Source organism: Onthophagus taurus, chromosome 2, assembly GCF_036711975.1.
Source record: "Onthophagus taurus isolate NC chromosome 2, IU_Otau_3.0, whole genome shotgun sequence".
Lineage (NCBI taxonomy): Eukaryota > Metazoa > Arthropoda > Insecta > Coleoptera > Scarabaeidae > Onthophagus > Onthophagus taurus.
In genome coordinates, this window is record NC_091967.1 from 22,787,130 (window position 1) to 22,809,489 (window position 22,360).

Here is a 22,360-nt window from a genome sequence, read left to right on the forward strand (position 1 = left end):
ATGAAACACCTCGTCTTCATCGCCTCTTGCCCATTGCCCATCGTTGGTTTTATTATTGGTTAAAGAGTAGTTTGTTTGAGCTGAATTTGTTAGGCTTTTCAGGTAACGTCGTATGGATGTGTTTTTAAACGCAGATAGGGAATTCCTTAATTGACAAGCAGCGCAAGTGAGTTGAGTTTTGTTGTGCGGCGAGCAGGTATTTTGCCATTTTCTTCTTAACTTTCTTTTTTTTTCGCGTTTGCTGTAATATATGATTTGAGTAAGTGTTCAATCCGTTCGTATGTTTAGGTGCTGGTTTTACAGCCCATGCAGCATTAAGAAAGCTGCTCAATATGTCAGTGACATGAAGAAGTATATATGAATTTATGAAGACTAAATTGAGGGTGATTTAATGTAAAACAATGAAATGTAAATAGAATTTAGATTTTAAGAAAACTTAAGTTCTATAAACTCAGTTTGTATTTTCAATATTTTAAAACACAGCATTAAGTTTTTAAGCTATTTCTGCTTAATGCTTAATTAAATATTATTCGCAAGTAGTCTCGCATCTTTATTTCGTCACTTAGGTTGGTTTCGATAAGACTGTCTGCATGGTTTGATTCTTTCACAGTTTAGCAGCAATATCCACATGGACTTATAATTATTGACTAGCGATCCAAGTTTAGGCCATTCTACTGAATATTACAATCAAAATACAAACTTTCTATCAGCACCTCAGATCTTTTTAAGTTCACTAAACCTGTCCTTAAAGGTGGGAATATGGGAATAGAAAGCAGGTTTGATTCGGCAAAATTTAAAGCCAGGGCTACATTAAGGCATAATTTATCAAAAGTTCGTCATAGTTTCTTATCTTAATTGTTTTTTAATTGCTTTTCTTGGCCTCGTTGCGTTTTTAGGCCTGATTCTGTAGGTACAAACGAAGCGAGCGACGTTAAAAGGTCGTTGAGGGAACCAAAGCAAAAGGTCGTTCAGAAAGGACACTAGACATATCCCGCCAAAAGTCTGTCTGTACGGCGACACCATGTTTTTAGAAGGAGCACCTTGTTGTTACTGGCGTGCGTTTTTCTGTGGTTATACTTGCTTGCGCAAAGCGAAACGAACGTTGTTGGATCGTTGTACTGTATTCTTATGCCATAGTTCCCACAGCTATATTTAGATGTTATTACATAGTTATACATAATGGACGGGAGTAACAAAAGGTCGAGAAACGCAGCTTTTTTCGTACTACTATACAATGCATGATTAGTCTCAACCCAGTAAACAAGAAACATCTGTGAAACATTTCAATTTTATCGTACAGTGAATTAAATGAAACATCTTAGAACTACGTGACAGATACGATGTTTACGAAACGTATATGTATCTATCAAATACATTTCAGTAGGAATATTTATGAAATATCATTAAAATATGTAGCAGAAACATTTCATTTGAAACATTTCTCTACAAATGTGTCTGAAACATGTCTGGAATATCTTGTCACGTCTTGTTCTATTGTGTGTTTTGTTCTGGTCTCAGTTCGAATCGTTCGAATATTGGTTTAGAATGGCGCAAGTTTTGTATAAGTTTTTTTATCTATCACCACTAGATTTAGTTAATGAAAATAATGCTGTGAACACTATTTAAAGAAAGTTTTCCGTAGGTCAAATCGTAACCTATAAGGTATGATCGCGATTCCCGCTAAATTTGGCTGTTTTTCTCCTGCAATCATATAAAATTATATAGTTTTACGTTCGTGTGATGTGTGAAGAAATGAAAAGAAAAAAATTAAAGCTGAATATCTCTAGGAGACATCTTCGTAGATTGGTAAACGTATTTACATTTCAGAAATAATTCAAAACCATTAATGAAACATTTTAGTAATATACCGTAATTGTCAACTGTATGTTGGAGAAACGTTTCAATGAAACATAAAAAGGGCCGGACATTAGCAGTTTCAGACACGTTTCAATGTGTTTCAAACATATGTCGAAGAAACATTTCATGTTTCAATAATATGTATCAGAAATGTTTCTGAAACGCAAATTTGTATACTGGGAACGAATAAAGATATATTTCAATTTGTTTTGAGTTCTAACTCTATTCTAATGACTCTACCATGATAAACATAAGTATGTATATTTATTATTTTTTTAGTTTGCTGCAACTGAAATGAAATGTAAAGATTACGAATTAAAATTAAGTAATTATTTATCAACGTGTTCTAAATGCAAAAATTTAGAAGTAAGTTTTGCATCAATCCCTAAACTATGTTTATAATAAATTTGATATTTTTCAGGAAAAATGTATGATCTTAAGAGCAGTTTAGATAGCAGCCATGAAGATCTTGCAGCTCATCAAGATACAATAACTACGCTCAAATTAACCATAACTTCATTAGAATTCCAAAAGTAAATCAACAATTTTATGAAAAACAATTATTTTTTGATTTTAGATCTGAATATGAAATATACAGGGTGATTCACATAAGAACCGACACAGAGCAGGGACATGTAGAGGACAATAAATTAAGATGATTTAACGTAACTTACCTCTATACTAAGTTGTACACCTGAGGAGTTATAGCCCTTCAAAGTTGGCTCTTAAATTTTCAAAAAGTTCAATACCTTCGTAATACGTTAAGCTAGAAAAACCAAATTTGGTATACATTATGAGTGTACCAAGGGTATTAATTGGTAGCGAATTGAACTCAACTCAGGCATTTCAAAAGGTTGATGGTACCCTAAATTTTGCAGATTTTTTAACCTTTTGGCGGATTTAATACATTACTACTTCCTTTCATGTAGAATTTATTTCTAAAACTTTTCTTACTTTTATTATTTTTTAAAAAACTTTGTCGTTTTCATAAAAAACTTAAATAACTAAAGACACGTATTTCGTAATGTTACTTAAAATAAGCGAAAATTCAGTAGTCGGCTATGAAATTGTACGTCAAACTTGACAAATAGGTTATAAAGTTATTTCACGAGAAGGTTTTATAACCTATTTGTCAAGTTTGACGTACAATTTCACAGCCGACTACTGAATTTTCAACGATTTTAAGTAGCATTAACGAAATACGTGTCTTTAGTTTTTTGAGTTTTTTATGAAAACAACAATGTTTTTTAAAAAATAATAAGAGTAAAAAAAGTTTTAGAATTAAATTCTACATGAAATGTGGTAATAATGTATTAAATCCGTCAAAAGGTTAAAAAAATCTGTCAACATTGAGGGGACCATCACCCTTAATCAATCCTTTGAAATGCCTCAATTGAGTCCAATTTGCTACCAAATAATACCTTCGGTACACTCATAACGTATACCAAATTTAGTTTTTCTAGCATAATGTGTTATGAAGATATTCAATGTTTTAAAAGTTTAAGACCCAACTTTGAAGGGCTATAACTCCTCAGGTGTGCAACTTAGTATAGAGATAAGTTGCGTTAAATCATCTTAATTTATTGCCCTCTACATGCCCCTGCTCTGTGTCGATTCTCCTGTGAATCACCCTGTATTTATTATTTTTTTAGTTTGCTGCAACTGACATGAAATGTAAAAATTAAAGTAAAGAATTAAAATTAAGTAATTATTTATCAACGTGTTCTAAATACAAAAGTTTAGAAGTAAGTTTTGCATCAATTCCTAAACTATGTTTATAATAAATTTGATATTTTTCAGGAAAAAATGTATGATCTTAAGAGCAGTTTAGATAGCAGCCATGAAGATCTTGCAGCTCATCAAGATACAATAACTACGCTAAAATTAACCATAATTTCATTACAATTCCAAAAGTAAATCAACAATTTTATGAAAAACAATTATTTTTTGATTTTAGATCTGAATATGAAATATATACTCATGACCTTGAAAAACGGTTAAATGTTGAACGTAGCCTTCGAGAAGAAACGCAAGAATCAAACAGCAAAATTGTAACAAAAATGTTACAATTACAAAATGAATCAAAAATATCGAAATCTACAAGCGACATTTTATTATTTATTGTGCATTCTTCCTCTTTGTAAAATTGTAAATTTTATTTTTGTGCTTTAATAAATTTATGTTGTGGTATTTCAAATATGAATTTACTTGCTAATTTGACGTCTACCAACACAACAAATTTAGTTGATATTTATAAAATATCTTTGTTTTATATATTTATTGATACATAAGCATAAAATATTCATTATTATAAAAAGAAGTGCTATTTTTAAATAAAATTTCCGTTATTTTATTTCTTGGGATATTTATGTTTCTAAAGTTGTAAGCACTTTGGCGTCCCTAACTAAAGCATCATCAAGCTTATCTTCGCCACCAAGTCAGCGCGTTACAATTTTCCCACCTTGAAAAAGTTTATTACAATTATGCGTCGCAAGAGTCGAAAAACAGACCCGGAAAATGGCAACAGTAATGAGCCGGAGGAAAACCCAGAAAACGGTTCGGAAAATGCTGAAACTGAAGAGGACGTAGAATCGGAGGTGAAAAAGTCGAAATCGCCCAAGAAAGGTGAAAAATCTCCCAAAAAAGCCACAAAAGGTGAAAAGAGAACACTCAAAGATACAACGGAAGATGAAAATCAAAAAAACGGGGCAAAAAGCGATCAAGATGAAGGTGAATCTGAAAGTGGGGAGAGAGAAACCAAACGCAGAAAAACCAGTAAAACGCCTAAAAAGGGCGCGAAAACTAACAAAAAAAATGTGGAAGAAGAAGTGGAAACTGAAGAAGAGGAGCAATATGAGGTACTTGCTTACAAAATAAAAAAATAATTCATTATAATCTAACATCTGGCAACGTAACATAACCTTACTATATATTTTTACCATGACAATAATTTAAAACTTTTTATTTTCAATTTAGGTTGAAGCTGTAGTTGATTCGAAAACAATTAATGGTGTAAAACATTATTTAATTAGATGGAAAGGTTATGACGCTTCTTCCGATACCTGGGAATCTAAAGATTCATTAAACTGTCCGGAATTAATAAAGGAGTTCAACGAAAATACCAAAAAAAAATCTCCTAAAAAGAAAAGTCGCAAGAAAAAGAGCACAACAAACGCCAAGAATAACGACGATAATGAAAATGAAGAAAACGCCGAATATGAAGTTGATAAAATTGTTGAGGTTCACCATAAAAGAAATGGTAAAAAGGAATTTTTGGTGTCTTGGAAAGGTTATCCACCATCTCAGGATAGCTGGGTTGATGAGGAAGATATGGATTGTAAGGATTTAATTGCGAAATTTATGGCAAAAGTTGAACAAGTTAAGAATGTTACTCCGAAACAATTAAGAGAAAATCGAGCCCAAACAGACCGATTCACCTTAACTACGAGGGAACATGGAAGGAGGCTTAGCCGAAGAAATAAAGGAAAACAAAGGTATAGTTTGTAATTAGATAAGATAATGGTTTAATTTTTTTATTTATAGGGTACAATATCATAATACAGAATAATGTACGGAAACTTCAAAAAATGTTTTAATCAGCAAAAAAGTTGAGTGATGTGAAAGTTTTTCTTTAAATAAGTTTCATAAATTAAGCTTAATATTTTCATAGTAATCTCATTGTTACTATGCTTGATTTGTGAAATTGAAAATTTTTTTCTATAAATATTTAGGAATTTGCAAGTTTAATTTCATAGTTTTAATAGAGTTATTAAAGAGAAAATAGAAATTGATCTGTACAATTTGTACAATAATAATCTATTATAATATTGGTTATAGTTAATAAGATTTTGTTTCTATATCTTCATTATAACGTTATTGCTTTAAATTTCCTGCAAAAAAAATCTTTTGGCTATGTTCAAAGCACAAGGAGTATCAATTTTAAACTTAACATGATTCTTTTCAAATTCTTTTTCTTAAGAAATAGTCCTGATTATATAACACTCCTAGAAAAAAAGTTTCTTTTAAAACCAATTTTTTTTTATGCTAAAGCAATTTTGTTTATAAATTTTTTTCTAGAAAACAAACTTAATTTTTAAGTTTATATCATTGTGTTGATTTTCAAACAATTATATTATTGGGTAGTTTCAAGATCTTTTCTTGTTACATAAACATTACTAGAATGCATCCAACTTTTAACTTTTACTTGTTAGATCATACAAAAGGGGAAAAAAGTACAAATTTAGATGTAGCAAAGTCGTTTTTGGAAGTGGTAACAGTTATTAGACGCCTGAAAAGATCTCGATACTACTATATCCATTTATAATTATTACAACAAACTTATTTCTTTAGGTATTTTTAGCACAGTAATCTATGTGCAATTAAGAAGAAATCTGTATAATAATTTATATAAATAATAAAGGGTATTTAATATAATTGAAATGAAATAATTTTCTTGGTTGTTATTTTATTTCTCTGTACATTACATATGTTTTTTTTAAAACATAACTTGTTCTTTCTCTTCTGCTTTTTCCTCTGCTCAGCAAAATCTTGAGCTGCTGCATAGTCTTCCCTTGGCTGGCCTCAATCTGCGTCACTGTCTCTTCCCATTGGTCGTCGGTCTGCGTTGCGCTCTGGCTTCCATGTAGCCACGAGGCCGAACCAGGACAGCTGTCTCTCATCAATCGTTCTCTCCACCGATTGCATATTGAGCTCTTCTCAAATATGGCTGTTCCATACTCAATCATCCCGTCGTATCTTTGCTGCAACCCTCGAAAGGCATTTCGTTTCGGGCTTACTTCACCGACTCAGGGCATAATGAACCATAGTAGCCTTGTCCATTCTGTTCCTGACCTCTTCAGTAAGCTTACCTATCTGGTGGATTGTTGTGCCCAGATATTGATAGCTACTGACCTGGGTGAAAAGTTGACCATTACATTCGATGTTGATGTTATTAATCTGTTCCTCGTCACTACCATAACTTGACTCTTCACCTTCTTCAACATCACGCCCCTTTCCTTCTGCACATGATTGGTCTTAGATTGACCATACCGACCATCGAAGTTTTTGTTCTTCTCTTGCATGTTTCATCACTTCATCCATAAAAGCTACAAATAGCAATGGGGATAAACTGTCTTCCTGTTTAACACCTTTTTCCATGACGATCATGCTAGAGATCTTCCCGTTAAGCCTCACCGCTCCCTCCACTCGCAGGAACACTCATCAAACGCAGAGTGCATATCCAAGAAAGCCAGGTATGCATATTTGTCTCTGTCTGCCTTGCGCTCTGGCTTCTATGTGGCTAAGTGGCCAATCCAGGACAGCTGTCTGTCATCAATCATCGTCTCCACCGGTTGCATATTGAACTCTTCTCAAATATGGCTGTTCCATACTCTATCATGCCGTCGTGTCTTTCCTGCAACCCTCGAAAGGCATTTCATTTCGGGCTTACTTCATTGTTTCCAAACACACACCGACTCGGGGCATAATAAACCATAGTAGCCTTGTCCACTCTGTACCTGACCTCTTCAGTAAGCTTACCCATCTGGTGGATTGTTGTGCCCAGATATTGATAGCTGCTGACCTGGGTGAGAAGTTGACCATTACATTCGATGTTGATGTTATCAATCTGTTCCTCATCACTACCATTACTTGACTGTTCACCTTCTTCAACATCACGCCCCTTTCCTTCTGCACACGATCGGTCTTGGATTGACCATACTGACTATCGAAGTTTTTGTTCTTCTCTTGCATGTTTTACCACTTCATCCATAAAAGCTACAAATAGCAATGGGGATAAACTGTCCTCCTGTTTAACACCTTTTTCCATGACGATCATGCTAAAGATCTTCCCGTTAAGCCTCACCGCTCCCTCCACTTGCAAGAACACTCATCAAACGCAGAGTGCGTATCCAAGAAAGCCAGGTATGCATATTTATCTCTGTCTGCCGTGCGCTCTGGCTTCCATGTGGCTAAGTGGCCAAACAAGGACAACTGTCTATCATCACACATCCTATCCACCGGTTGCATATTGAGCCCTTTTCAAATATGGTTGTTCGATACTCTATCATCCCATCGTGTCTTTCCTACAACCCTCGAAAACCATTTCATTTCGGGCTTACTTCATTGTTTCCAAACACACACTGATTCAGGGCATAGTATACCATAGTAGCCTTGTCCACTCTGTTCCTGACCTGTTCAGTAAGCTTACCCATCTGGTGGATTGTTGTGCCCAGATATTGATAGCTGCTGACCTGGGTGAGAAGTTGACCATTACATTCGATGTTGATGTTATTAATCTGTTCCTCGTCACTACCATCACTTGACTCTTCACCTTCTGCAACATCATGCCCCTTCCCTTCTGCACATGATCGGTCTTGGATTGATCATACTGACTATCAAAGTTTTTGTTCTTCTCTTGCATGTTTCACCACTTCATCCATAAAAGCTACTACTTCCACTCGCTGGAACATAGACCTGATGGTCTGCATAAGTTGTGGGGGAGTCTCTTTCTTCTCTTGTGCTATTCAGGCCTATTGCTTTGGTACATCATCAAACGCAGAGTACATATCCAAAAAAATATGCTCTGGCATAATAAACCATAGTAACCTTGTCCACTCTGTTCCTGACCTCTTCAGTAAGCTTACCCATCTGGTGGATTGTTGTGCCCAGATATTGATAGCTGCTGACCTGGGTGAGAAGTTGAGTTTGATCTACTTTCAAATTTTCCTCCTTAACAATCAGAGGTAAGGTGTGTTAAGTCACATTTTTTGCAAATGAGTTATCTCCACCATGTGTATTTGTTTAAACATTAAGTCCGCTTTCAAATCTCTCTCCTTAACAATTTCGAGTTTGTGACTTAACATATACCTTACCTCTGAGGAGCTGATATAGGGATATTATTACTGGGAGTAGGTCTTACATGCTTTTTTGCAAAAAGGTAGGCAAAACTTCATCCCCTCCAGGTGATTTTAAGGGGTTAAAATTAGAAACAACAACCTATTAGGTTGTTAATCCAATCCTTAACCTTAATAATTTCCAAATCCAAACAGTGCTCTACCCAATTTCCACCCAATCAATAATTTCATTAGTATTCTCACCCAAACTAAATTGTGGTCTAGTATGACCAACTCATATAAAATAATAAAATTGTAATGTAATTTTATAAAGGAAGTTTTTTATTGACTTATACCTATACCCAAATACAATAAACCAAGTCCCACCTAATCAATAAATGAAATCTAAATATTGAGTTCTTTGATTAAGTTGTTTTACTGCCAATGTAATTTTGTCATTCTACTTTCTTTTTTTTTATATATGTTGTATATAATATGGTTGGCAGGTGGGAGTCTACAACCACGGACCTTTTTTTAAGATAGTGCCATAAGTGTTCTATGGGATTGAGATCGGGACTGTTAGGTGGCCAATCCATGAACTAAATATCAACAGCATGCAAGAAGTCAATAACCTATCTACGTGAGGACGTGCATTACCTTGCATGAATACAAAATTAGGACCCAAAAAAGAAGCAAATAGCATTACGTGTTAAAGTACGATGTTTTCCAGGTAATAATCCGCATTCATAGACCTCGCACGTATAGGGACTAACGCTGTGCGAGCGTCGAAGCAAATGGCTCCCCAAAACATTACACAGCCACCACCGAACGGCACCCTTGGAGCAATGTTACAACTTGCAAATCTCTCCATGTCTTCGCCATACACGCTCACGTCCATCAGGAGATTTTAAGCTAACCCTCGTTTCGTCAGAGAATAAAATCTTTTTCCAATCATTAACAGACCAATGTTGGTGATTTCGGGCAAAACGCAATCTTTGAACTGTGTGCTCTCCTGTTCTTTAATTCGGCTTCATTTAAACGTCTTCTGATTGTTCGAGACGATATTGCAACATTACGAACCTCTGGTTTTTAAGCTGGTTTTTTAACACATTACTAATGATTGTCCGATTTCTAAGAGCGAATACTCGCAGAAAACGGTCATCCCTTTGGTTGGTACATCGTTTTCGTCCTTGCCCTGATCTTCGAATGTGAGATCCAGTTTCGATAAGCTGTCTAATCATACAACTTATGCTGGTATGATTCCTTCCTCACACATTGGCAACATAACGCATCGAGTACCCCTCATCCAGCAGAGTTGATGCTTGTACTGCCTCTTCTACCGATAAATTTCTTTGGTGATTCATTTTTCGCACTGGTAAATGAAACTGTAAATACCTATGTGAAAATCAATCACACGCAAAAGCTTCACTCTTACAGAAAAATTTGAAAGGAGTTTAGTTTGAACTGGATTACTTTATAAGTTGCCTGTATCATTCTTACTACCTACTTTTTTGACTACATACATGTTTATAGCACACATCTTTATTTTGATGGGCTATGTTTAATAATAAAACACAACGTATATTAAAATTACTATACATTGATTGTTGCATTTTATAAACTTAAAGGAAAAATTGAGAGATGGGCACAGAGCTGGTTCTCCTCCTCTGCTGAGTAAAGTCTAAACATAAAGCTTAAGAAATAGGGATACATCCCTAGTCTAAAGTAGAAGAAGAAGAAGGAAATCAGAAAGAACAAGTGTAATTTGCAAATAAAGAATGCAAAATATATCTAATTTTATTTATTTTGTGCCTGGAAAAAAAATTAAAGAATGATTGTCAGACTACTATCATACTTGTAGACTATTTTTTTTACTATCATACTTGTAGATGTTTAAATCCTTAGGGAAAACTTAGTTTTTGAACATTAGTTTTGTACAATAACACCTTATATCTATACCCTATCTTATATACGTGTGATATTCGTGATAGCACAACTATCATAAATTTAATAAATACATATATTTCACAATTTTCAATAACTTTTTGTATGCTTGTAATTTATTTCCTAATGTTTGTCAACTTTAAAGTTAAGTTTAATATAATGAATAAGAAAGTTTTATATAATTATGATATAAACATTAAAGTTTTTAAAAAGATACTGAATCAAATATTTTAAATACTTTTCAAGAAAAAATAACCAACTTGAACAGAATCGATGAATTCGTCTGCTACCAACATTCCAAGCACAAATGTTTTTATAGTATCCCCGCGAGTGTCCGCCCTTTTTTCCTAGATATTCCTCGAATTATGAGTGGTAGGAAGCCGTTTTGAGTGGTTATTATGAGCGATTACCAGTGGGATGCCCTCGCAGAAGTTTATCTAAGCAATAAAGACGCGGACACCGATATCTACTGCTTATGTAGCAGGGTTTTTATACGGTAAGTCATTTTGTCTTATCTGTCAACTTGACAGTTTTAGGTTATGTTTAAACATAACCTGTTTAAAATTTTTAAAAACATCACGTTTTCATGCAGTTTTTAACGTATTTTTTTCTAAATATTTTGTACATCGTTTTAAAATTGTGTCCTAAGTGAAGATGAGTGAAAATAATGGAACGAAACCTCCAGATATCGACGATTTTTTTATTATAAAACCAATTAGTAGAGGAGCTTTTGGAAAAGTGTTTTTAGGCTTTAAGAAAACGAATTCGGACGTTATGTATGCGATTAAAGTGATGAAAAAAACTGAAATGATTAATAAAAACATGGTTTCTCAAGTTTTAAATGAAAGAAACGCTTTGGCTTTAACGAAAAGCCCGTTTTGTGTGCAACTTTATTATTCATTACAAACAGATACTTCCGTTTATTTGGTCATGGAATATATGGTTGGAGGCGATTTGAAATCTTTATTGAGTGTGTATGGGTTTTTTGATGAAACTATGGCTGCATTTTATGTTGCTGAAGTGTGTTTAGCATTGCAATACTTGCATAAACATAATATAATTCATCGCGACATTAAACCAGATAATATGTTACTCTCAAAAGAAGGACATGTTAAATTAACCGATTTTGGTTTGTCAAAAATACAAATTAATCGTGATTTAGAAATCTCTGATTTTGAAAACTCCACTCCAAATTTATGCGCTCGAACTCCAGGACAATTATTAAGTTTAACTTCACATTTGAGCTTTGGATCTGGTTCAAAACCAAAATCATCCGTTTTACAAGAATTACAACAAAATACATCATCCTCTTTTCACACTCCAGGTTGTTTTTTAGAACAAAAAGATAGTAAAAACATTTCTGGAGTTGAATTGTTACATTGCTCAATGGAAAATCAAACTGAAACCACTTATTTTTCTTGTATAAATAGTACTCAAGATAATTCTAGTAAGAACATTACAGGTAATGATACATCTCCTATAACATCGAGAATTGATCGAAAACGAAAACAACGATCTCCATCTTCCCCCAGTAGTACACAAAAAGTTTATGCTAGAACTGGGTTAACAGGGGAAATAGAAATGTTACGATTAGATACAGTGTGTTCTCCAAAAGGAGTTACATTCAGTACACCTCTAAGCACACAAAAATTAAACAAATTAAAAATGAAATCGACGCGTTTCGAACTCCCCAAATCAAATCAACAAGAAAATTTGAATTCCTCAATTATTAGTCCACCACCAACTCAAAATTCGAGTTGTCCAGTAACTCCTAAAACGCCAAGAACACCTTATCGTACTCCAAAATCAGTGAGGCGGGGTCAATGGAGTTCTGACCAAAGAATTTTAGGAACACCTGATTACTTAGCCCCTGAATTACTTTTAAGAAATGGCCACAATGTAGCTGTGGATTGGTGGGCTTTGGGTGTTTGTTTTTATGAATTTGTAACAGGAATTCCTCCATTTAATGATATCAATCCCCAACATGTATTTAAAAATATTTTAGAAAGAAATATTGAGTGGCCAACGGATGATGAAGCCCTTTCAGAACCTACAGTAACTGCAATTGAAAGTTTATTAACCTCAGAACCTGATGATAGACCAAAGGCTGAGGATGTTATGAAAATGGATGCTTTTGCTGGATTTGATTGGCAGAATTTGTTGTCAATAACTCCACCTTTTCTACCTGATCCTTATGATCTTACAGATACAGGATATTTCCAAGCAAGAAACGAACTTTTAAACTTTAATATTTCTTGTTTTGACATTTGAATTAATTTATAAATAGATATGTATGTATCAAGGGGCGGTAAAGGAATCGGTTCTTTTAAAATGAATATGTTAGTTTTAGATTTAAATAATTAATGAGTTATACAAAAAAGCGTTAACGCCGCGATGTATATCATATATAATTTGTAATTAAAAAATTGTAATTCATTTTTGAGACACTAACATTCATTAATTTCTATGGCAATAAAATTACTGAAATGAAAGTTACCAAAATAAATATTGATAGAAAGAAGTCATTGTGTAAAAACAACTAAAAAATGGTTTTGTTGTGTAAAATATTATAAAATTTTATATTATAGCAAATAATAAATAATTTTCATTGATTTCTTAATTTTTTTTCTTTTAATTCCATCAATATCACAAATGTTTGTGTTTAATTATAGAAGTCGTGACGATAAAATTAAATTAAACGCCAATTTAACGGATGAATTCAGCGTTTCCGAAACGGAAGTGCTAACAGAAGATGACATAAAAGATGGGTGCATGACTGAAATTGAACCAGAACAGTGCCAAAGCCAAGAAAGCAGTACAGATCCAAAACACGAAGTAATGTTTTTTCTATTGTACTATTTATATCTTTTTTTTTCCTCGATTCTTTTTATGTGTGATTTCTTTGAAGTTCGAATGAAGGAAAACCAATAAGTTTAAAATCCTTATTTGTGGTTTTATAATCCATAAATTGCTATTTTGCGGTACTTTCACTCTTTGGCTTTTTGTGCGTAAACTAAAGGCTAAATAAACACTAAATGTAACCATATAAGTTAAATTAACTAAAATTGGAACTAACACTAGAACTAGAAACATTCGGGTTTAGCCGTCTTAAGAGACGCACGGCTAAACCCGAATATTTCTAGTTCTAGGTATAATGTTAGTTCTAGTTTTAGTTGTTATTTAGGGTTAAATTATTGTATATTTTTCATTGAACTAACACTAGACCTAGAACCTACCTAGAATTATGGACTACAAAACAGCCTAAAACAAATAATCAATAGTTGGGAGGTCTCAAAGGTAGCCTTACGCTGGAAAGAACTTCCAAGTCACAGACAAGCGAAGAGTATGATAACTCCGTCGCAAAGCAAAACCAAAGAGGTTTTATGCCTCAGCAAAGGAGATCTAAGGACGCTCTCAGGTTACCTGACCGGCCATGCGTCCATAAAATATCACCTCTTCCACATTGGACAAGCTGAGGATCAAACTTGTCAACTTTGCAACGACGAGTCAGAAACAGCTGAACATATACTGTGCAATTGCGTCGCCAGAGGCCGTCTAAGACACAAAAATTTCGATAAAGCTTTTTTGACACCTACCGACATAAAGGCACAAGACCTTGGGGCAATACTAAGGTTCATCAATGACCTGGTAACCTGGTAATCACAATCCGAGGTAAATATGATACAATCATAACTCAACTAATGCAGAAAGCCCTACTATTCACCAGTACTTGGTGTAGAAGCAATGGGCTCAGCATCAATCCAAATAAAATCGAAATAGCCCCTTTCACTCGGAGAAGGAAGCTACAAATAAAAGCACCCTCCATTGAAAGCAGAACTATTAACCTCAAAACAGAAGTTAAATACGTAGGGGTAATACTAGACAGACAACTAAACTGAAACTTACACTTAGACAAGGTGAGGAAAAAGGCCATCATGGCAAACTAGATCCTCCGCAAGCTCCTAGGAAGGAACTGGGGTCTCAAACCACGAATGGCTCATTGGACCTACGTAGCAATAATCACACCCATGGTCGTCTACGCCTCATTGATTTGGTGGCCAAAAACAAAACATAAGACAACACAACAACAGCTGGCACAAATCCAGCAGTTAGCATGTCTTAATATAACGGGTACAATGAGATCTGGTCCGACGGATTCTTTGGAAGCCCTACTCGGTCTCACACCACTCAATTTATATATATAAAAGGAGGCAGCTTCAAGTGCCTTATCACTAAAAACAGTTTCTTTACTCTTTGAACCTACAGAAGGGACAGAAAGGTGCATCCATAAATATTTTCACAGACAGTCGGGCCGCCTTAAACGCAATTCAGGCCTATATGTGTGACTCCGCACTGATTAGAGAGTATACCAGCAACCTGAGAGAACTCGCTAAGGCCAGTGATGTTACCCTATGGTGGGTTCCAGGTCACAGCAACATTGAGAGCAATGAGAAGGCGAACAAGCTGGCCAGAGAGGCCAATCTGATTGTGGACAGTTCCAGGTCACAGACAAGCGAAGAGTATGATAACTCCGTCGCAAAGCAAAACCAAAGAGGTTTTATGCCTCAGCAAAGGGGATCTAAGGACGGTATCAGGTTACCAGACCGGCCATGCGCCCCTAAAATACTACCTCTTCCACATTGGACAAGCTGAGGATCAAACTTGTCGACTTTGCAACGACGAGTCAGAAGCAGCTGAACATATACTGTGCAATTGCGTCGCCAGAGGCCGTCTAAGACACAAAATTTTCCGTAAAGCTCTTTTGACACCTACCGACATAAAGGTACAAGACCTTGGGGCAATACTAAGGTTCATCAATCACCTACATTTGCCCTAAACTTTTGGAGGGTTAAAGTTACAATAGATTTTATAGCTCGCAGTAACGAGAGGGGCCGCTCACCTCAGCCAGGCAGCAATAATAATAATAGACCTAGAATCATTCGTGTTTAGCCGTCTTAAGAGACGCAGGGCTAAACCCGAATGTTTCTAGTTGTAGGTCTACTGTTAGTTCTAGTGCTAGTGTTAGCTCTACTTTTAGTTTTTATTCAGGGTTATATTGTTCTATATTTTTATTGAACGAAAAGTAGAGCTAATCACTAGACCTGGAACTAGAAACATTCTGGTTTAACTGTACGTTTCTTAAGATAGCTAAACCCGAGTGTTTCTAGTTTCTAGAACGTTGATCTCGAGAAATTATAACACCTATTTAACTAATGTACCCTCTGACTTGATTAATCATCTGGCTCATCTTTGGTCATATGCAGGGAGTAGAATGGTATATAATAGTGATTCTGCAGTTGTAGGGTCACCAAATTGTGGAATTATTCTCTAAACGTTTTAGTTCAGTTTTTATTGATAGTAAAAATCAACAACAAGCACGTCAAACGATATTTAATAACTTTTGCCCCTGGTTCTCTGTTGATGATGTTTTAGATGGTCTTCTGTTGGTAGCAAATTAGGACCTGGTTCCGATAGATTGCCGGTTATTTTCATAACAACATGTGCGCCAGAGCTTTCTAAACCACTTTTCATTATTTTCTCCCGTTTTCAATTAATTTTTCCCTCTGAGTGGAAGAGAGCGTTTGTTCTGCCAATATTTAAGTCGGGTAGTAGATATATTGTTTCGAACTATCGCCCCATTTCTATTTTATCGATAATATCTAGTGACCCTACCATTTGCGCTTGGTCTAAGGAACAGAATCTCTCGATAAACCCGCAAAAGACAATCGTTGTGCCCTTCATCTGGAAACGAAAGTTAGATGGACTAATCCACCCAACTATCCAAAATGAAGAAATTCCTTTCTCAGAGGAAGTCAAATATCTAAGAGTAATCCTAGACAAAACCCTCTCATGGATTGGACATTTGTAGGGAGTTTTGCACAAAGCTAGACTATCCTTGTGGACGTGTCGCAGTCTTTGTGGAAAGAATTGGGGTTTTACCCCTGAAAAACTGTACTGACTATGTGACTGTGGTTAGACCTATGATGACATACAGAGCAGCAGCCTGGTATAGGAAAGTCCGACAGACTTCAGTTATCACTAAACTTTCACGAATTCAACGAGTAGCTTAATTGGCAATCTCTGGTGCGATAAATACAACGTCAACTCTAGTAATCGATGTTTTGCTTGGTCTATCTTATTTGCATATAGAGAAAGTGGCTAGAACTATCATTTACAGATTTAAACAATATGCTCACAGCTGTTTCGACATGTCCTAACAATGGGCTGCGGAAGACATTACGCGCACTGATACTGTGTTATCAATGCCGTCAGATTTGGCGGGATCACTATCAGTAATTAATGTTCGATACCAAATTGTACTGCCTGAACGGCAGCCCTGGATCGAAAACGAAAATTCTCTGGTTCAGGCAGATATTTGCATGTTCAGAGATGGATCAAAATCGCCGGAAGGGGTCGGAGCAAGAGTATACTGCCAGACACCTCGGAATAAGCCAGCTTACAGACTGTGTACGTACTGTACTGTATTCCAGGCGGAAGTATTGTGCTAAAAGCCTTCTTGAAAGAGGGGTGAAGAACATGACAGTACAACTTTTCTCAGACAGTCAAGCCGCTCTCTAGGCGTTGCAAGCCGTGATAACGTTGCCGGCTCTGGTTAATGACTGTAAGAGAACATTAAACACGCTGAGTTGTGATAAGTTTCTCTGATCTAGGTCCCAGGTCATTCTGGGGTTGCTGGCAAATGAAGTGGCAGATGAGATAGCACGAGAGGGCAGCGCTAAAGCGTTTGTGAGGCCAGAACCAGCAGTTGGTTCAGCAGAGACTTCGCCTACTGTGGACCAGTTCTCCTGGAATAAGATATGCTAAGGTGTTTATTAACATCGCCACTGTCAAACCCGGGAATATTTTAGGACTTGCTCGTAGCAGCATTAAAGTTCACACCTCAACTTGTTAGGTCTAGCCGACGATGTTGAATGCCGACTATATTTGGTGGGTCGCAGTTAAGCAGCAAGGTATTGATGTTCGTTAAGAGCATTGAACTGCACGGTGAAATTTGATAATGTTATCTATCAGGGTACAATAGATCCTTAAGATCCTTAGGATGTAATCTATGTAATGTAATATTCACGACTTTCAGAAAATACTTTTGAATTTTTAGCAAAAGGATTTCGTATTTACCAGAGCCTACAAATTATACCTGAGCACCTGGATAAAGGTGTACTTGCTACATGTTGTTTACATTACTTTCTAAGAACTGATACATGCCATTGGATTGAGACTGATATGATATTCAACCGGTTTCACTTGCTGACCTTACTTGCCTGATCCGGCACCTTCCGTTTTTTTGACGGAAATTGCCATAAAATAAACATAAACACTTCGTCGAGGAGAATACGTTTCGAAGACGGTCGTCATATCAACGAAGTAAGTTTATGAAAGGGTTTGTTAAATGCTATTGACTTTTCTTTTAGCTGTTTGATAATAAATAAAGACTGTTGATCTTCTCTATTTTTAGTATGCGCTTCTAATTTCTCTTTGAGAATGCTTGTAAATAATTTCAGTATTACTTTTAAAAGTACTATTTCTTTGTAGTTTTCTGGGCAGCTGTTTTGTCTCTATTTGAAAATACCTATTATATATTAGTTTTGTAATGCTTCTGTGCCAATTTTCTGATGTTTATGATGAGTTGAAGATATGGTTGAATAAAATCAAGTTTTTTCCAGTTTTTCTTCACTGATTGTTATTTTGTCTGTTGTTTCATATTCTTCTATTTTAGTTGTTTCTTCAGTACTATATAATTGTTGGAAATAATTTTCCCATGTTTTTTGCCATTTTTCTCATTTTGAACATTTTCCATATTTGCTTTTGTGCATTGTTCATATTGTAGTCCATATCATTGGTAAATTTGCTCCAATGATATCTTTTAATGGCCTTGATTGTTAACATTCATAGTCTCCACATATGTAGTGCATTAGTCTTCTGTTGGTAAGCTTTTGTAAGTTTTATAGTTCTTTATTTTTATATTTACAACATTTCTTATTTTTTCATAGAGCCATCGTTAGTGTATGATTTGTAGTAATTTTGTTAATTTTACGTTTTTCTATAGCTTCGCAAGCAGCTTGTGTTATATTTGGTATTATGTCGTTCTCTACGAGACATTTGAAGCCTCGACAAATTATAATTTTGTGGTCATTATTTAACGTATCGATAGAATCTTATAACTCTAGATGTAAGTTCTCTAATTCCTCAATGGTTTTGGATATATTTGACGCATGTGTACTAATTACATGAGGTGTACTTTAAGAAATTGTTTTGGATAACCTCACTATTCTATCGCCTACGTATCTATGTCGTGTTCTTTGTCTCATTCCGTGATGTTATGTTCTAGCACGGTGTTCTGGCAGTATTTTGTTCCTTTATTAAGATGTAGTCGTTGAAAACTTAATTTTTTTACTTCAGGCATGCGGCTAATAAACTCCTACTGCTTTATTTGCGCTTAAGATCGGCAATGACAGCAGAGCTTAATGTAGGTATATTTTAATTTAACTCTTTATAATTGTATTGAAATATTTGTTAATTATTATATTTAATTATATATGTGAATTATTTATTGTCTCTGATGATGGCAGTAGCCGAAACTAGTTACACAACAAACTTATAAAAACACCATATTAAGTATAAAAAAAGTCTATAATTGACTTTAATTATTACTTGTGTTAAAAATTGGTTTTCTTTCTATATACATATAATAAGCATAAACAAATCTTCTATAATAACCTAAGTAGATTTATTATTAGCCATTTTATGTCATGATTAAAAAGAACCGAGGAACAAAACAAATTATGTTTACTAATTTCATCTCAACTATATACATATATTGTGATATATTTTAGATTGACGCAGAAATAGTTAGCTGTTATTGTAGTGCCTCTCATACAGACAACATATCAACAGATGAACACGATAGTCTTAGAGAATCTCATTCGAGTACCACCACCAATAATAAATCGCACATAATCAGGGGCCTTCAATCAAGCGATAGCGGTGCGGATCTAACTGAATATAACATTAAAACAATCGATTACGATTCCGCTTGGCATCGATATTGGACTTTAAACGGTGAGCGGATCATTTGGGATTCTTGGATAGCCAAATATAGTGATTACATAAATCCCGAATTTTTACCAACAAGAGAAGATATAAAAGTTTACGATAAAGTATTAATCGACTCTAGTAATAGTAAAGATCATTCCAAAACAAAGTTTTCCTTTGATAAAAAAGATTTAGAAAAATACGGTATTGAAACGATCACAGAATATGTGAGTCACTTAGATCGTATTGACGAAAATGTTGAAGTTAAAGACTACAAATCACAAGATAATTCAACTCATGTTAGTTGTATGTTGGTAAGAACGTTATCCGGAAGTGATTCTTATGATAAATTACAAACAGAAGTCTCAGTATCTGAAGGTTGGAATCCTTTATCTCCAATTAGTATTGAATGTGATGCTGAAGCTGAAAGATTATTGAGTTCAAGATGTGGTTCTTACGCAAGCAGCTCCGCAAGAACGGTCGATTCAATGACAAATGTTACTCGTATGACCGTTTCTTCGTTTGAATTAAGTGATAATAGCTCGAAAACTTCTGATAGTTTCTCATCGGTAAGTTCCGTTCAAAGTTCCTTTAGCTCAACTAGTTCTGAAGAAGCAGATCCTGGTGATCCAAATGATTATAAACAACAATGGGACGCTTTGTGGAAAAGACATTATGAAGAGGAGTACATGCAAGAATTTAAACGATTCATTTCGATTATTAGCGATCATCCTGATAAAGACAATAAATTTGGGAACAAAAAGTCCTATTTTGAAAAAACGGTAAAAGTTGAAAATAAAGATAAAAATAAGGATTCATGTTCGAGTGTTGATGGTTTATTTCATACTTTAAGTATTAAAATGAGTGATAGTGACATTGTAATTGAATCAATTGATGATCATGTTGAAGAACAAGATCTTATGAAATCAATTGGTTTACCCACATCATTTGGAAGAAGAGGACGAAAAAGGATCGCATTAAAAGAACAGTACGATTTTTTTTTAATATTATCAAAATAATATTTGTAATAATAATTTTATGTATATTTAGGGACAATCAAAAAGTAGAAACAGAAGAGGAAGAACCAAGCAATTCCGATCACATAAAATCCGCTTTTAATTTAATGGGCTTAGAATTTAAAGAAGATTTAAATAAAAGATCAAAACTTAAAGGGCATGTGGAGTATAAAATGAAACATATTCGCCTTCAAAATCGTCATTTAAAGTTACATCGCCAAAATCATCATAATCATCGCGTGAAGAAACCTAACCACATTAGATTTGACGATGACGGAAATATAATTCCCGAAGATAATGATAAAGATGAACTTGGCGTTTCGGATAGTTCGGATGACCAACAAAGTACTAGTTCGGATAACGACGAAGATCAAAATAAAATGCAAACTTTTCCATTGGAAGATTTGGAAAAACCGGAAACGGTTACTATTAGAAAGAAAAAAAGGAAGAGAAAGATTAATCTTCCACCGGAAATACGGGAAAATCCGAATTTGAAGAAATATTGGTCAAGGAGATTTTCGTTGTTTCATAAATTTGACGAAGGGATTAAACTAGATGAAGGTTTTTGTTTAATATTTAAATTAATAATTAAATTCATCTAAAATATCCGATATTTTTTTTTAGAAAGCTGGTATTCAGTAACCCCTGAACAAATTGCAAGACATACAGCGCAAAGATTAAAGTGTGATATAATAATTGACGCTTTTTGTGGTGCCGGTGGAAACGCAATACAATTCGCATTAACTTGTAATAAAGTTATTGCTATTGATATCGATTCTAATAAAATAGAATTAGCTCGAAATAACGCAGAAATTTATGGAGTTTCAAATAAAATTGAGTTTATTGTTGGAAATTTCTTGGATTTGGCTGCAGGTTTAAAGGGAGATGTGGTTTTTTTAAGTCCCCCTTGGGGTGGACCTTCCTATTTAAAGCAACCTACGTATGAATTGGAGGAATTTTTGCAACCGGTGCCTCTTTCAAAGTTAATTGAAACTTCTAGGATTGTTACTGAGAATATTGCGTTGTTTTTGCCAAGAAATTCAAACACTTATGCGGTAAGTTCAATATTTAATTATTTTTTTAAATGTTTAAAATTAAATATTTTTAGTTGACGATGGCGGCAGGTCCATCAGGATTCGTTGAAGTAGAACAGAATTTCATCAATAAAAAATTTGTAGCAATTACTGCGTATTATAAGGATCTTATTAAACATATTTAAGCACAACACCATTTAATACTAATTAGGATAATATAGACCTCTTAACTTAATCTTAACTATTTAAGACATGTTTCTTTTTATATTATTTTTGTGAAACGAGTGGTTTGACTTAATTGTTATTAATTTTCACTTCTAAGTTTGTGTTCCTAACGTTACTATTAAATATAAAGAATACATTATTTCTTAAAATCATCAAAATATTTTATAATTTTTGTATTTTCTTATGTTAATGTTTTTTGAACGTTTTTGTAATCATAAAATCAATAAATTCATGCAAAATTACGGAAAGTTTTTATTCAATTTTTGTACATTAACCTATAAAAGATGTAGTTTTTAATATCTTTAAATCTATCTATAATGTATCTGTTCTTAGAAGCCTATATTATTTGATTCGCTAATTGCCATGTTGTGTGTTCTTATCTTGATAAATTTTTATAGCC

At 34.5% G+C, this 22,360-nt stretch overlaps 3 protein-coding genes and 1 long non-coding RNA gene across 4 annotated transcripts; all 4 read left to right on the forward strand.

The window, feature by feature from the left end:
• The first annotated feature begins 2,293 nt into the window (after positions 1–2,293).
• On the forward strand, positions 2,294–4,054 carry LOC139429062 (uncharacterized). Its single transcript, XR_011639765.1, has 2 exons — positions 2,294–2,390; positions 3,815–4,054. It is a non-coding gene; the product is annotated as an uncharacterized lncRNA (long non-coding RNA).
• A 185-nt stretch (positions 4,055–4,239) lies between these two features.
• LOC111422315 (uncharacterized protein DDB_G0283697-like) lies at positions 4,240–5,604 on the forward strand. Its single transcript, XM_023055522.2, has 3 exons — positions 4,240–4,715; positions 4,834–5,351; positions 5,401–5,604. Exons 1-3 carry the CDS (start codon positions 4,341–4,343, stop codon positions 5,423–5,425), a joined length of 918 nt encoding a protein of 305 aa, XP_022911290.2. The 5' UTR covers positions 4,240–4,340; the 3' UTR covers positions 5,426–5,604.
• Positions 5,605–10,909: 5,305 nt separating this feature from the next.
• Positions 10,910–22,202, forward strand: LOC111413393 (Trimethylguanosine synthase 1). The gene is made up of 6 exons (XM_023044351.2): positions 10,910–11,130; positions 13,307–13,469; positions 19,487–20,673; positions 20,736–21,262; positions 21,326–21,756; positions 21,810–22,202. The coding sequence occupies exons 1-6, from the start codon at positions 11,033–11,035 to the stop codon at positions 21,918–21,920; spliced, it is 2,517 nt and encodes an 838-aa protein (XP_022900119.2). The 5' UTR covers positions 10,910–11,032; the 3' UTR covers positions 21,921–22,202.
• On the forward strand, positions 11,166–12,985 carry LOC111413394 (serine/threonine-protein kinase greatwall). The gene has a single exon (XM_023044352.2). It carries the CDS (start codon positions 11,289–11,291, stop codon positions 12,903–12,905), a length of 1,617 nt encoding a protein of 538 aa, XP_022900120.2. The 5' UTR covers positions 11,166–11,288; the 3' UTR covers positions 12,906–12,985.
• Positions 22,203–22,360: the final 158 nt, after the last annotated feature.